General features: G+C 40.7%; 1 protein-coding gene across 6 annotated transcripts in view; it reads right to left on the bottom strand.

Moving 5' to 3' along the window:
• Positions 1-16,253, bottom strand: part of SNX25 (sorting nexin 25) — a 175,769-nt gene that overhangs the window by 50,097 nt on the left and 109,419 nt on the right. For all 6 annotated transcript variants that reach the window (XM_045017316.1, XM_045017317.1, XM_045017313.1 and 3 more), the window contains exons 8-9: positions 4,217-4,348; positions 1,997-2,272 (exon numbers count right to left, since the gene is read on the bottom strand). In XM_045017316.1, the coding sequence (XP_044873251.1) occupies positions 1,997-2,272; positions 4,217-4,348 (408 nt within the window). The remainder of the gene's footprint in view (positions 1-1,996; positions 2,273-4,216; positions 4,349-16,253) is intronic.

Genomic DNA, 16,253 nt, shown 5'->3' with positions numbered 1-16,253 from the left:
GTACACCACAGGGAGTGAGTGAAACAGCGGGGCGTCCGTGTTGGAGGCAGGCTGTTTGCAATTAAGAGTTAAGACTAAGGGCTCGTGAACATTTTGTGATTTTTCAATCCAGGAAACTAACACACAGTGTTGGCTCCAAAAATCCACTCTCTCTCTCTTCCCCGCTCCCTGTCACAGTACACCACCCTCCACCCCCCTCTTTTGAAAAGCACGTTGTTGCCACTTGAATGCTGGGATAGCTGCCCATAATGCAGCACTCCCAACAGCGCTGCAAATGTTGCAAATGTGGCCACACACCAGCGCTGGTAGCTGTGAGTGTGGCCACACACCAGCGCTGCTCCTACACAGCTGGATGACCAGCGCTGCAAACCATAAGTGTAGCCAAGCCCCTAGTGTTTAAGACTGCAAAGTGTGAGTCAGCACATCTGGGTGCTAGTTCCAGTTCTGCCTCTCACAGTGTGACATTTTGCAATTCCCTGAACTTCTCCTTGTCTCAGTTTACCCACTTGTAGAACAAAGATATTAGTCCTTATCTGTCTTGCTGGAGAGTTGTTAGGCTTTATTCATTAATACCTGTAGAGTGCTTTGAGATCCTTGGTTAAAAGGGTAGCTAAATAAGTGCCTCTGATCTAGCTCCTGAAAAGATTTATAGAACTTGCCTGCAAAGACATCTGGCCCTGGAGAGCTGCCCTTTGGAAAGTCTTCTTATAATATTTTGAACTTCATCTTTAATATCTCCAAGTCAAGTTGTACTTTTTGTTTTTCAGCTTTATCCTCCAATATAGCATAAAAGTTAATTTCTTTGGTAAATTAATAAAAAGTACTAAGATTCTGAATACACAATAATATTTTCTTTTCATCTAAGAAATGGTCTGTATAAGCTCTTGAGCATCATTCCCAACTCCCTTTTATACTGCTTTCAGTACATATTCAGTAGGGGTTTGAGGCTTTATAGATTAGAGCTCACTGGGGCGGAAGTTAGTTTACAGAAAATGTAGATAATTGTTTTCTCCTCTCGTTTCAATTTACTTTAGTTTTATCATTATATGTGATAAGTACAAACTCAAGACTGAAATAATAATTGTTTAAGTCAATTTAAATTGTAAACAGCTGAAAACAAAACAAAATAAATAATTGAAAAAAAATCATCTTCCACTTCCTTTACCAAAAGGCAAAGCTTATGAGTTGATATCTAGAACAAAATGCTCAGGATCTAAAGAGCAGAATGATAGACATACTCACCATGGAGTAAAGCTTGGTATTTGAAAGCTTTTACAAACCTCATAAGCTCGTAATTACTTTAACAAAGTTCAACCAATCAGTCATTTTGCTCCATTTGATGTTAAAGAAATCATGCATCAGTTAAGGGTAGTATCTTTTTAAACCCCCCATCATACGTTCAACATCATATTATGATCACACAATAAAGCGAACACCCAACATGTAAGCAACTGAAGATATGTAAAAATGAAAGCTAAAAATTAAATGGCGAGGTTTACCACTATAATAATTGTATTGCACTTGTACATTGGTTTAAAAATGCCATGCACTCTAGTGATGATCCAAGCATAGACATGCCTGCAGCTACTCTTCTTGGATCAAAGAATGCAAATTGTTCTTTGTAACTATGAAGTAAAAAGGTAACTCTGAAATTTCAAGTCTTCTCAGAAGAGACTAAGCAGCTTCTCAATAGTTTAGCAGAGCTGAGCAAAATCCTTCCTTCATCAACAGCAAGGACTTTGCATCCCTGGAACCGAAGACAAGACAAAGTGCCTCTTTGCTATATGCATACTATTAGAGACCTGTGTAAAAACTGAAAAAATGGAATATGATCAGCTTTGTGGTGTTTGGTGGAATAGCTCAGGAGATGTAAATAACAAAGATCTGAGAAAGTAGTAAAATAAGCACAAAGCTTGAGAACAGGAAGTGCCCCTTAGCTTTTCACTCAGATCATCCTCCGGTGATAAAAGCAGCAAGAATTGTAGATTTGACTCACCACTTCATCCTTGTCCTCAGAAGTCAACTGAACTGCAATTCTCTCTTCTTCCTTCTTGATCAGCCTCTCATACAAATCACTGACAATGAAGGAGGGGTAGAACCTGTCCTTTAGTGTTTCATAAACATCAGTCTGAATTTTGTAGAAAACTTCAATGCCTTTATTGCCCACAAGACTTTGCTGTATTTCTTTGTAAAGTGACTTTTCCACAGGGATTTCTCTGCTTTCCACAAAGAAATTCTGATAAATTTCACTCACTAGTTGAGGTATTTCAGTCTGGAAAATAAGGGGGCAGAGATGGGTGAGAGAAAAGAAAAATAAATGTAAAAAAGGACCATTTCTCACAATCCTCATGGATTTAATTTAAAAAAGGTTGAACTGGCTGTCTCTTGTGCCTGAATATGTGAGTGCACATCTCTATATCTCATGTTAATATCAGCTACCACGCTTGTGCAGCCATGCATAATAGTCAGTTTTACAAGATATAAAGTGATGGAAGTCTGCATACCCAAGGAAATGACTGAGCCCTAATATGTGATCTTTCTTTACCAGCTTTTGTATTGTATTGAGACGGAAAGAGAACATTATAGTGGCTTTCTGCTCCCCATTCTAAATTGAAATTTCAGAGGAGTATTAGTTATGTCAGGCTTCTCAGCTTTAACCAGATGTACAAATTCTCTTTGCAGAAAATTTTTTGTTTTATAAAATGGGACTGTACCCAATCTAATAATTTAGTGAGCGACAACACCAAAACAAATATGCACACATATTCACCATGTATACAAAAAGGACACAGGGATGAAATCTGCACCAAAAAAATGAGGGAAGAGGTTAAATAAAATAAGGAAAATGCTCAATATATGTGACAATCTCCCGGAAAAGTATATCAAGTGACCCATGTCTATCAGATAGGGGCAGAATTCCATGGAGCAGTATAAGCATGAGATGACAGAACATCTGCTAAAACAATGACAAACATGACTCAGGACACTCATCACTCTTGAAAATACGAAGGGCAACCCTAGTAATAGGTCATGGAGTGATTAGTAGCTAAATATGAGCCTGTGGGTGTTTGTTAATCATTCACTTGGACCACATCTTCTACTGCTCACTATTCATAGTGTGTAATTTGTCATCTAAGTCATGACGAGGTATTGTTCCTGTTCCCTGATTTGATGAAAATATTCTCTTTTTTTTTAAAAAGAGAATAAATGACAATTAATGAATAACAACTGATGTTCAATATGAAAATTGGGATTTCATTCTAAGGGAAATCCAGAAAGTTTCACCAAATATATTCACAAATAAACCTCTGGCTACTCGAATATTCACAAACAACAAATATGTCCTCCCTGTGTCCGCAGCATGCTTACCCCCTCCAGTGTTCAGAGCTGTTTCTTGCAGCTTTAAATTATACTTTTCTACCCCCATTTCTGAACACATTTACCCATCTGGTTTTGGCAGATCCTATCATGCAGTGTTTTCTCACACTAGATAAAGTACAGTGTTCTACAATGAGAAATTTTAATGACTTTACTCGTATCACTCTGGAGCCAAAAGGTGTTCTGAACTAGCAGAAGAGGGGTCTTAAAGAAAAAAAATCTCCTTAAGTATTTTTAACTTGTGATCCAAAGCTCACTGAAATCAAAGGAAAGATTTCAATGGGCTTTGCATCAATCCCAACAGGAGGGGTAGCAAAAAAGGAACAGTGCAGGTGTAGTAGCTACCCAGTTGAAAAGTGTCGAGCAGCAAGATGAGGGATTGCACAGTAATTTTACTTGGTAATAAGGTAAGAGTAGCTATTAAAAAGTCAATGAATTACTAAAAATTATTTCTCAGTGGGTTAAGAAAAAACGCTATACTGGTTTTGCCTCTTTTAAATGGGCAGTTGTATGGGATGATGTTGGAAAAGCATCAATGGTCCAATGTCTCATTTTATCATCATTTAAGTTTATAACTCCTTTTCTTTCCTCCTCTCTGTTCAAAAAGTAAATGATTTTTAAATTCTGCCCTGTTATCAGAAGACCAAGGCAACATAAATAAGTTGAAATAATGAAATGTCTAGCACCATTCTGTGCTAAAGGACGAGTGCTCATTTTTTAGACTATAAAAAGAAAATGTTAATACAGAATTTTTTCACATATTGATTCTGCAGCAAAATTCACCATATAAAGATTCAGTTTTATTAACAAGCCCCCATATACTTCACACTACTTCTACCTTGTTAGCATTCTTCAGATATTCCACGGACTCCCAAAGGCTAATCAAAGCCCTCTTGTCCATCCTTTCCATGTACAGTCGAAAGTGCTCTCGGTAGGATGGGTTGGCCAAAATATCCTCAAACTGAAGAATCTGTAAAGGAGAAATCAAGTATAGAACCCAGAAAAGTAACTAAATGAGATTTAACAACTATTCATATTGAAACCACTTGACGTAAACAGTTAAAGTGCAATCTGTTTAATGTATCCCCGTGCTGAAATGGTCACGGTGAATTACAGTATTGCAGAACTTTTTAGTGTGCCTGCCACACTCAAACCTGGTTTACACAAGCAGAATTCTCCCTTGCTGACAACAGAAGATTAGGGTTGGAAGAAACCTCAGGAGGTCATCTAGTCCAACCCCCTGCTCCTAGCAGGACCAACCCCAACTAAATCATCCCAGCCAGGGCTTTGTCAAGCCAGGCCTTAAAAACCTCTAAGGAAGGAGATTCCACTATATCCCTAGGGAACCCATTCCAGTGCTTCACCACGCTCCTAGTGAAATAGTTTTTCCTAATATCCAACCTAGGCCTCCCCCACTGCAACTTGAGACCTTTGGTCCTTGTTCTGTCATCTGCCACCACTGAGAACAGCTTAGCTCCATCGTCCTTGGAATCCCCTTCAGGTAGTTGAAGGCTGCTATCAAATCCCCCCCTCACTCTTCTCTTCTGCAGACTAAATAAACCCAGCTCCCTCAGTCTCTCCTCATAAATCATGTGCGCCAACCCCCTAATCATGTTTGTTGCCCTCCGCTGGACTCTTTCCAATTTTTCCACATCCTTCTTGTAGTGTGGGGCCCAAAACTGGATACAGTACTCCAGATGAGGCCCCATCAATGCCGAATAGAGGGGAATGATCATGTCCCTCGATCTGCTGGCAATGCTCCTACTAATACACCCAAAATGCCGTTAGCCTTCTTGGCAACAAGGGCACACTGTTGACTCATATCCAGCTTCTCGTCCACTGTAACCCCTAGGTCATTTTCTGCATAACTGCTGCCTAGCCACTCAGCCCCTACTCTGTAGCAGTGCATGGGATTCTTCCTTCCTAAGTGCAGGACTCTGCACTTGTCCTTGTTGAACCTCATCAGATTTCTTTTGGCCCAATCCTCTAATTTGTCTAGGTCCCCCTGTATCCTATCCCTACCCTCCAGTGTATCTACTACTCCTCCCAGTTTAGTGTCATCTGCAAACTTGCTGAGGATGCAGTCCATACCATCCTCCAGATCATTAATGAAGATACTGAACAAAACCAGCCCCAGGACCAACCCTTGGGGCACTCCGCTTGATACCGGCTGCCAACTAGACATGGAGCCATTGATCACTACCTGTTGAGCCCGATGATCTAGCCAGCTTTCTATCCACCTTATAGTCCATTCATCCAGCCCATACTTCTTAAACATGCCGGCAAGAATACTGTGGGAGACCATATGAAAAGCTTTGCTAAAGTCAAGGAATAACACGTCCACTGCTTTCCCCTCATCCACAGAGTCAGATATCTCGTCATAGAAGACAATTAGGTTAGTCAGGCATGACTTGCCCTTGGTGAATCCATGCTGACTGTTCCTGATCACTTTCCTTTCCTCTAAGTGCTTCAAAATTGATTCCTTGAGGACCTGCTCCATGATTTTTCCATAGACTGACGTGAGGCTGACTGGCCTGTAGTTCCCCGGATCCTCCTCCTTCCCTTTTTTAAAGATGGGCACTATATTCGCCTTTTTCCAATCATCCGGGACCTCCCCCAATCACCATGAGTTTTCAAAGATAATGGCCAATGGCTCTGCAATCACATCAGTACCCTCAGATCCATTAGATCCAGCCCCATAGACTTGTGCATGTTCAGCTTTTCTAATAGTCCTTAACCTGTTCTTTCACCACTGAGGGCTACTCACCTCCTTCCCCATACTGTGCTGCCCAGTGCAGCAGTCAAGAAGCTGACCTTGTCTGTGAAGATCGAGGCAAAAAAAGCATGGAGTACTTCAGCCTTTTCCACATCATCTGTCACTAGTTGCCTCCCCCATTCAGTAAGGATCCCAGTAACGAGCAAGTGCTGAGAGAATGCAGAATCAGTCAACGCTACGCTTGGCTGATGCAGCAACTCATGAGGTCCGACACCATCAGGTGGTCGGGGGACATCTACATAGAACACATCACCGGACATCAGCAATACCAGGAGGGATGAGCTGGAGTGCCAATGAGAAGCACACTGGGGAAAGTAACAAATACTTTCCTCATGGACAATCTACCCTAAAATGCTCAATTACTGAGGGACAATCTACACTCATTCCTATATTTGCTTTCCACAACCAAATCTCTGCACAACTTTTCATGAGTAATGTACCTAAATACTTGGATGCTAATATCTAAACTGTATTCTTAAATTTATTCACCTAAATTTGGGTTACTGCTGATTATGTACTATATGTATCATATGACTTTTAAAAACAAACTTTGTATTTAGGATAATCTAAGCACTATACCCAGGTGTACAGACACTCTTTTCTCAACCTGTGTATTATATAATTTAACATTAGCTTTAATAAATATTCTGATAGCTGGCTAGTCTGTAGGAAGTTTATTTTATAATCCATAATCCAGTTTCTCAGAAAAAGTGTTAATTTGGATGCTGAGTGCTTCATACCCAGCTCACTTTCTTGGCTTTCTTGAATTTGCCATTCAGCAAAAAACCATATTCATACCTTTCATAAGCAGAACAAAAGCAATCACTTTTAGGCTGGGTTATAATTCTTAACCTATTCTTTAAATACAGCAGTTAATTGAATGTTATTCTTCATCTTCACACAGTATTGCTAAATTATTTATTTTCATTAGACAGCAATTCTTTGAGAAGCCGTTTTTAAAGACGTAACAATAGGAATAGCTAGTTTACAGGAACAGTCACTTACTCTTTTAGCCACTGCGTCACATTAGGTGCTCATGCTCAGTTGGTTATCTACCATGACCCCTGAATCCCTTTCAGCTGCACTGCATTCCAGGATAGAGTCCCCCATTTGGCAAGTGTGAATACATTCTTTGTTCCTAGTAGTGACCTCGCATTCGGCTGTATTAAAATGCATATTGTTCATATGACACCACCTGGGAGCTACTTAATCACCTCAGTTCAGCTTTTTAAGTAAGATGAAAGAGTGGCCCAGCTGTGTCTGAGATCCCCAATGGTAAGAGCTCCTTGAATCAGAAGGAGGATGCTTTTTCCCTTTGAAATTTGGCTACCTGTTTCCAAGAAGACCGTAGTAGTGGCTGTGGACAGTATTCCTCCTTCCACCCTGCACAGTGCATGGTGCTTTGCAGAGAGATTCAGAACAAGTCCATCTGCACCCAGGGCATTCATGAGCGCTGTCTCCACAGTGGGCAAGAAGCGCAGGAGTCTTCCTTGAAGAATAGTATCAGAGGGGTAGCCGTGTTAGTCTGGTTCTGTAGAAGCAGCAAAGAATCCTGTGGCACCTTATAGACCAACATGAATCTAACTAAGGATCCCAAAGCACTTCTTTGCATCCGACGAAGTGGGTATTCACCCATGAAAGCTCATGCTGCAAAACGTCTGTTAGTCTATAAGGTGCCACAGGATTCTTTGCTGCTTCCTTGAAGAATGCCATCTGACAAGAACAGAGCTGAGAAGTGCTTTTCAAAGGGAAAAGCAACATTCCTTTTCTAGTTCATTCGCTGACCTCAGCGGTGACATGCAGGCAACCAAGCTACTTTTAAATTTTCCCTTTACTTAAGAAGCATTTACACTGCTCCTTAAGTAGCTTTTTAAGTCAAATCTAAACTTTAAAAGAAGCCTGGCTGCCTCAAGGCACCAATGAGGCAAGTAGCTGAGTGTGGGTCACAAGATTTAAAAGACCTTTTAAAGGTGTTTCTGCTGCATGGTGAGAAGTGGGAGGAAGGAAACCAACAAAGGAGATAAAAAAACCAACCACCTGTACATATGTACAGTACATGCCATCATCCTAAGCAGGGCCCTGGAGGAATACCATGCAAACTACTGATAAGCTAGTTATCACCTTTTCTTCTGAAAGGATCCCAAAGCACTTAAATTGTATTTATATAGGAATCATTTAGCCCACCGATGTGAATGTAGCATGCGTTTAGCAGCACACAATTTAAAGACATTAAAAATACTGCAACCAGTTGAAACCTGAAGAATAATGTAAGTAGAGTGAGTTGAATTTTGCCAGGGTACTGGGGTTATCAGCGCTCGCAATAAAAAAAAGCATAATCGGGCTCTTTAATGATCAGAAGCAGTCAGGATCTTTGTTTCACATCTCACCTCCAGCATCAAAAGGTTCCCCTCTTAAAAAATAATTTAAAAAAAAGGTCCTTTAGGCAATGTAGTACCCTGTATCAGCCCAATTTTTTGTCTGACCAAGCCCACTTGTTTTTAGTCTCATTTTCAAAAATTTTCTAGCTGATAAGCCTGTGCCATGGCTTCTCTCTATTTTTCACACCATAATCTTTTGGAATTGGCTAGTTCTACTTACATTAAAAAAAAACCTGCTTGTGTATTTAGTGAGCTGCTGTCTCTGAGGTCACGCTGTAAATCCACAACAATTAATTTGCTTCTGTCGAAAAAGGCTTATTATTACACCGTTTATTACAGTAATGGTGATCAGAGTATCCAGCAGGAGGACATAAATGACAGTTCTAAGACTAGTCCGTGGGCTCAGCTGTAGTGCTCTGCATTGGCATATTGCATGCCCCTCCAATCTCTTTCATCTAGACGGACAGTGGCTGCAATCGGAGAGCAAGGAACGTGGGTATGAAAAGCAAGCAATCCTACAGGACGTAGACAAGAATTCAGAAGTGAATGGGGAGGAAATGCCATCCAAAAAAAATAAGTTCTCTTCTATTAGAGTCCCTAAAACAGACACTCATTCCCTCTATTTTTTTTAATTATTATTTCTATTGTGTGTGAATTTGGTGCTTTTGAAGCTACTGAGCTGAAAAAATAAACAGAACTTCACTCTCTCCAGAATTATTTCTAGAAGCTGGTACATAGGGTGACTAGACAGCTAATGTGAAAAATCAGGATGGCGCTGGGAGGTAATAGGACCCTATATAAGAAAAAGACCCAAAAATTGGGACTGTCCCTATAAAATCAGGACATCTGGTCACCCTACCGGTACAGCACAGGCAGCAAGTTACACTGAATGCTGCCTCAACCCTGACCTGGTGGAACCCCTCTGGAGGGAAAGAGTAATTCAGTCTCGTATGTTCATCCAATCATTGGCCTGTCTGCTAAAATTGACAGCAATGGGGCTGATTATTAAACATTAAAACTTGAAAGTAGTAATTGACAGCTCTGCAGTGGGACAGGCTGTTGTAATAAATATCCTTTCACAGTGGCAGTTATGTCAGCTTGACACTAGTTTGCAGGGGCGGCTCTAGCTTTTTTGCCGCCCCAAGCACGGCAGGCAGGCTGCCTTCGACGGCTTGCCTGTGGGAGGTCCCCGGTCCCGCAGATTCGGTGGCTTACCTGAGGGAGGTCCGCTGGTCCCACAGCTTTGGCGTACCCATTGCCGAATTGCCGTCGAATCCGCGGGACCGGCGGACCTCCCGCAGGCAAGCCGCCGAAGGCTGCCTGACTGCCACCCTCGCAGGGACTGGCAGGGCACCCCCCGCGGCTTGCCTCCCCAGGCACACGCTTGGAGCACTGGTGCCTGGAGCCGTCGCTGCTAGTTTGCATACAACTCCACAGCTGTTGTCATCTTAAATGTGCTAATTATTCAGTTATTTATGAAGATTGCACTTTTGTAATTAGCAACTGAAAGTGCAAAATGACATCTGTGTGTTTAAAACAATCTAACTGTGTTTACTTAGAAAAAGTCAGTTATCGGGTTTTATTTCTGTGGCAAGAGGAGATATTTAAATAACTTTTCCTTTCCAATAATTCCTTTTTGGGGGGGGGGGTAACCATCTGGAATATCCTGCAATCAACACACTGTGCATTTTATCTGCTACTTAAATAATTCAGTAATCCATTACTGTCCCAACTGATTAGATCCTTGTAAGTATTCTGGGGCATAATCCAAGCCAAGGGGATAATTTAATGTCAGAAGAAAGCTAGTCAAACGTTATATATTAGATTGTGATTTGCACTTCTGCAACCTAACACCACAAAAAATTATTATCCTCCAAAGCAGTTCAGTCTTAAATTTTCAGTGCGTTGTTAGATTTCATTACAAATATTTCACTGATAAGAAATATGGTCTAGGGGAATGAGCGTTCCCCAGTTCTAATCACTCCATCAATGACATTCTGTATCACAATCACTTAAACTTGCTACCTCTATTTACCTACCTTTAAAATGAGAATAATCCTTACCAACCAACCTCAGAGCAATTGTTCAGCAGATTAGTTGCAAACTGCTTTGTAAATATAAGGTGCCGTAAGAGCTAAATATTGTTAAGTAAGACACATGGTCACTTCTTCCATCACAAAGGTAAGATCATTATTTGTTTTTAATAATCAAAAATACTAGAGAAAATTCTTGAAGTTTAAGAGATCTGATGAAACCTCAGATATTCTACTTCAAACCAACAATGTGCCTATTGTGTTTTTTATCTCTTTTCTCATTCCTTATTAAAGAAGGTATACAAATGAAAGAACAATCTTTGGGCTTGGCTACACTGGAGAGTTGCAGCGCTGGTGGTGGCTTTACAGCGCTGCAACTCACTCACCGTCCGCACTTGCAAGGCACATACAGCGCTGTATCTCCCTGGCTACAGCGCAGGCTGTACTCCACATCTGCCTGGGGAATAACAACTGCAGCGCTGGTGCTGCAGCGTTGGAGTGCCAGTGTAAACAGTGATTAATCTTACTACGCTGTAATTGACCTCCAGAATTTTCCCATAATGATTTTAACTAAAGAACTCTCTTTGTTTTGTTATGATGCCTCTCTTTGTTTTGTTGTGAACTCGGGGCTCCCGGAGCAGCTTATCTAAAAAACAAACACAGCTACTGTTTGCTGTGAATGAGGCAGGCAGGGGGATGAATGTCCACAGCTAGTGTTTGCTTGAGGACAGAAACAGCACGGCGGGGGGGGGGGGGGGAGGGGGGGGAGAGAGTCCGACGGAGAAGCTGCTTATCTGGTCTGAAGGCTATTTGCATTTAAGAGTGTGGGGGAAGTGGTAGGAATTTGAAAGGCAGGGAGCTGACACAGTGTCTGCCCCAAAAATCCACTCTCTCTCTCTCTCTCTCTCTCTCTCTCCCCCACGCTCCCTGTCACACTCCACCCCACCCCCATCTTTTGAAAAGCATGTTGCAGCCACTTGAACGCTGGGATAGCTGCCCATAATGCACCACTCCCAACAGTGCTGCAAATGTGGCCACACTGCAGCACTGGTAGCTGTCAATGTGGCCACACTGCAGCGCTTTCCCTACACAGCTGTACGAAGACAGCTTTAACTCCCAGCGCTGCACACCAGCAAGTGTAGCCAAACCCTTTGTTCCTTAAGAATGAACCAGTTTCTATATACGCTTGGTCTCTTACTAAATTATAACAGTTAGCTCTCCTGTGGCGTAGTGTTTCTATCTATAGATTGCAAAGATTTAAATTTTACAGATGGGCAAGCGGAGGCCAAGAGGATGAAGTCACTTGTTTAGGGTCACTGAGGAAGTCACTGGTACAGTTGGAACTAGAATCCAAAGGACTAGGCTCCCAGTTCAGGCCCATCTATCCTCTGGACCATGTTACCTCTCTAAATTGTAATTCCTTCATGGTACAATAATTTCTACAGCAAATCAGTCATGATGCCATAAAAAATTAGGACTTCAAGAAAAAAAACAAAAACAAAAAAAAAAGAACCACTGACAGTTTAAATCTTAAGAAGCAGATCGCATGAAAACGCACACTTTATTAAAGAATAAGGTAAGAGATACTGATGAATGATATTCAATTTTTTCATAAGGCATCAGTAAAGGAGCTTTTTAAAAAAAAGTCAAAGGTGAACAAAAATATCAATATTTTAATCATCATCACAATAAATGACAAGGAAGTATATTTTATGACTGACCTAAATGTTCATGATTATTTTGCAGGACTGGACTGCAACATACATACAATTCAAGACCTACACTGCTGAGTTCGCACTACACTACCCTTCTGTTTTGAAGAGGCAGGATATTGAACTCTGCTTTGAAATGTTCTTTGAAGGATTCCTGTACGTTTCAGTATCACTGTTGCTCACTATCAACCCTGATTAGAGGACAGATGGAAGTTATGGCACACATACACTTTTGGATCACGTGCACATCCTCAAACCAACATACATTGAGTAGATCTAATCTTAGAACTGTTGGCCTCAGCAGTGACCCTTTAAGCCTTTTTAAACTCTGAAGCTGCTTCAAGGTTGAGGAGAAAACTAAGCAGCAACCTTTATCTGCTTGAAGACAATGGTTAAAGTAAAGTACACAGAACTTCTTGTCCCTCACAATTCTGAGCAATCCAAGCCCTGGTGATTATACAGTGGGTGAGACAAATGTGAAATCATTATTTTATTGTGAACTGTTAATCCAACACACCAATGGCCTGCCCAGTGCTATTTGTAGGGCTCTATACTATGAATTAAATGCAACAGTATCTAAAAAATAAAATAAAACTAGAAACCTTTAAGATTCTCTGAAGTTTGTATATTGACCTCCAAGTAAAAAGCATCTGTTTTATAACCAGCGTTGCTTTTGCTGTCAGAGAAATGAGCATAAATTTTGGATCTTCATTTTTTTCATTCCTTTAATCTATAATACAAGTACTATTACATAATAGACCAGGGTTTCCCCACATACACACTGACCTATTCATGAAACACTGATATATAGCTAGTAACTGTTTTCTAAAGCACAAAATCTGCTATAGCTCAGGAAAGAGTGCTACCAGAGGAGAGTTTAGTGAACAGAAATCTATTTCCTATGAGGGTTTTCTGATAGGAGGATGATATTTATAGATTCAGGTAAGAGGACTTCTGTTTTGATACCCTCCCTTTTTTGGGAAACAGAAAAATAGCAGAAAGTGAATGATACTTGAAAGATATCCCCATGATGCAAGTTAATAATCATGACATGATCCCATGTAAAGGATACTGTTTGTACCTTGATTACAATAATGCATTTTTTAAAAAAACAAATCATCAGTACCTTAAAAACCTAGGAGGGCCTTTGGCTTTGTGGCAATAGATAGACCCACCATACTGACTAGCAATCAAGGATTACTGAGCATTTATCATTAAGGAGCTCTGGCTATTTTCCCTACCATTTACTCTGGGAAGAAATCCAAGTAAAATGCATACTTTCAGACTAACACATTACTTATCTGCCATGATCTTTTTTACTTTAGCATATACAAGAGGCAATGAGGGAGGGAAAGGGATAAGAGTTTTAAGCCCTTTCCCTTTGAAATCAAGACTGCAAGTGCTCCACAGACTACTGGTTGTTCACAGAACACAGTTTGGGAACCAATCAGCTAAAGACTCTGTACAACACTCCTTATAGATAAGATAATGTAACTGCACCAGCTTACAGATTATGTAAATAATTTCTTCAATGAATACTAGACAACAGGAACTTGATCAGGCTACTGCACTGCTGTGCAGGTGTGATTCTTTTTTTAAGAAAAATCATAAAGATCTTAAATAGATTATAAAGGGTGCATTATATTCTACCTTAATTCAAGGGGCATACTTTTCTGGAACCAAATATCATAACCAATATAGCATAAGGATCAATGTGATGTTTCACTCCATATTCTTTATGCAAATATGCTTATGATATGAATATAACTTAACAGATATACTTTATGCAATATCAGTCATGTAAGGTGTCATTGGAAAGGTTATGATTTACTGAATGTGATTATTCAATTTGTATGCCTGTATCATTTCTGTATCTGAAGTTAGGAATATTGACTATTTATCTGTATTTCAACTATGCTACTTTGGGTGACGCCCACTGCTAACACTTCAGATACAACAATGAAAAAGCCAGACAGGGCTCATGGTCCATCAGCGAGGATAATGGACTGTGAAAAGGCTTGGCCTTCCTGCAGATGCTCCATACTGCCTCTGACTCACGGACGCTGTGATACTACAGAGTCAGGTGGTCTTGTCACCTGATACTAAACATTACCTGGGACTTTTTGTAACTTTCCACTGGAAGGGAAGGGGGGTCAAGTTTGAGAAACAAAGGATTCCCGCCTTATATAAATCCTATTTAAGGGTGGGAGCAATGCAAAGGGGACTCCTACTCTCCATAGCCGATCTGCCAAAGAAGAAAGACTGCAAAAGCCACCTGACGGGAAGGCAAGGGGGAGTCCAGACTGAGACAGGGGTCTAGTCTGAAAAGGAATATAACTGGAACGCTGAACCACAGAAACTTTGCAGCCTACTTGCAACAATATCTGGGGTGAAAAATACTATTTGTTACCAATTTATTTGGTGAAACTAGCTGTGGTGCATGTTTGATTTCATTAGTTTAGTAATCTGCTTTGTTCTGTTTGTTACCCCTTTTACCACTTAAAATCTGCCTTTCATAGTTAATAAAATGTGTTTGGTTTAAACACAAACACAGTTTCTGTAATTTCTAACTGGGGGGGGGAGGAAAGAACTATGCACACCTCTCTCTGCATTTAGGGAGGGGGCGAATGTCATAAAACCTTTGGGTTTGTACCCCTTAAAAGGAGCGAGCACCACAGTGTTGGAGCAAGTCCCTTAAGCTGAGTTGTCCCAGAGCTGATCTGCAGCTGGGTGTGGCCCTGCCTGTGTATGTGTTAGAGGAGGCTTTAATAGCCTGGCTCTGCAAGACAGGTAAAAGGGGGCCCAGGCTGGCAGAAAGGGTAGACTCAGTGGTATCTCAGCACATCAGGTGGCTTTGCAAGGGGTCCAACCCATCACAGTCAGTATCCCAGCTAACTACAAAATTTTGATTCAGCCAATAGCCAGTTTTATTAGACATCTCGTTAAAAACTCACCTGTTTACTTTTAAATTCAGGGCCTAGCCAGAGCAATCAGATTCAGGTCCATGCAGTAAGATGAAAATTAAATGCAAAAGTATTTTAAAAAAAATAAAACTAGTTTGTATATTGACCTAAAAGTAAGATGCAGCTGTTTTATAACCAGCATTGCTTTTGCTGTGAAAGAACTGAGCATAATTTTTTCCTATTAGCTTTTCATGCCTTTAATCTATAATACGAGAACAGGAACCCTGACTTCACTTCCAAATTAATTCTATAACTGAAGTATTCATTAAAATGAGGACATTTACTGGAAACACGACACCTCTATCCAACCAAAGAGGAAGGTTGCAGTATGTGTGGCAGTGACAAAAGTATAATTCTAAGCTATTAGTCAACTCACTATTCATTTAAATAGTACCACATACTCCTCAAGTCCATTAGACTAGTTCAAGCATCTACTACAGACTTCAGTATTACCCAAAATACATCAATAAATGTCTGTTCTTAAATACTTCATGCATTATAATAGGAGAAAAGCAAATATCGTGTTTCATATACATTTATTAGCTATTCTTTAAACAATGTAGTATCTTAAAGGGCTACTGGAATGACCAGCCTCATTTTTTTTTTTTGAAGAAAGGTGAGGGCCACAGGGAGTAATAAGCCAATATTAACTCATTTTGTTAAACAAAATAAAACAAAGAGAAGCCCTGCCACATGTTGGAGATTTCTACCTATGTCCTCAGCAGAGGCTGGGCCAATATCTGGGGTAGTGCTGGCTACTTGCAAATACAAGTTTGGACTGCTGCTATTGTTAAGGCCTGGTCTACACTGCGGGGGGGGGAAGGGGGGAGGGAGAATCGATCTAACACACGCAACTTCAGCTACGAGAATAGCGTAGCTGAAGTCAATGAATCTTAGATCGATTTAGATTGACTTACTTCGCATCCTCGCGGCGCGGGATTGACGGCTGACGCTCCCCCGACAACTTTGCTTCTGCCTCTTGCTGAGCTGGAGTTCAGCAGTTGACAGGAGAG

The sequence above is a fragment of the Mauremys mutica genome, chromosome 5, assembly GCF_020497125.1.
Source record: "Mauremys mutica isolate MM-2020 ecotype Southern chromosome 5, ASM2049712v1, whole genome shotgun sequence".
Taxonomy (NCBI): domain Eukaryota; kingdom Metazoa; phylum Chordata; order Testudines; family Geoemydidae; genus Mauremys; species Mauremys mutica.
This window is presented reverse-complemented; position numbering and strand designations above follow the sequence as displayed.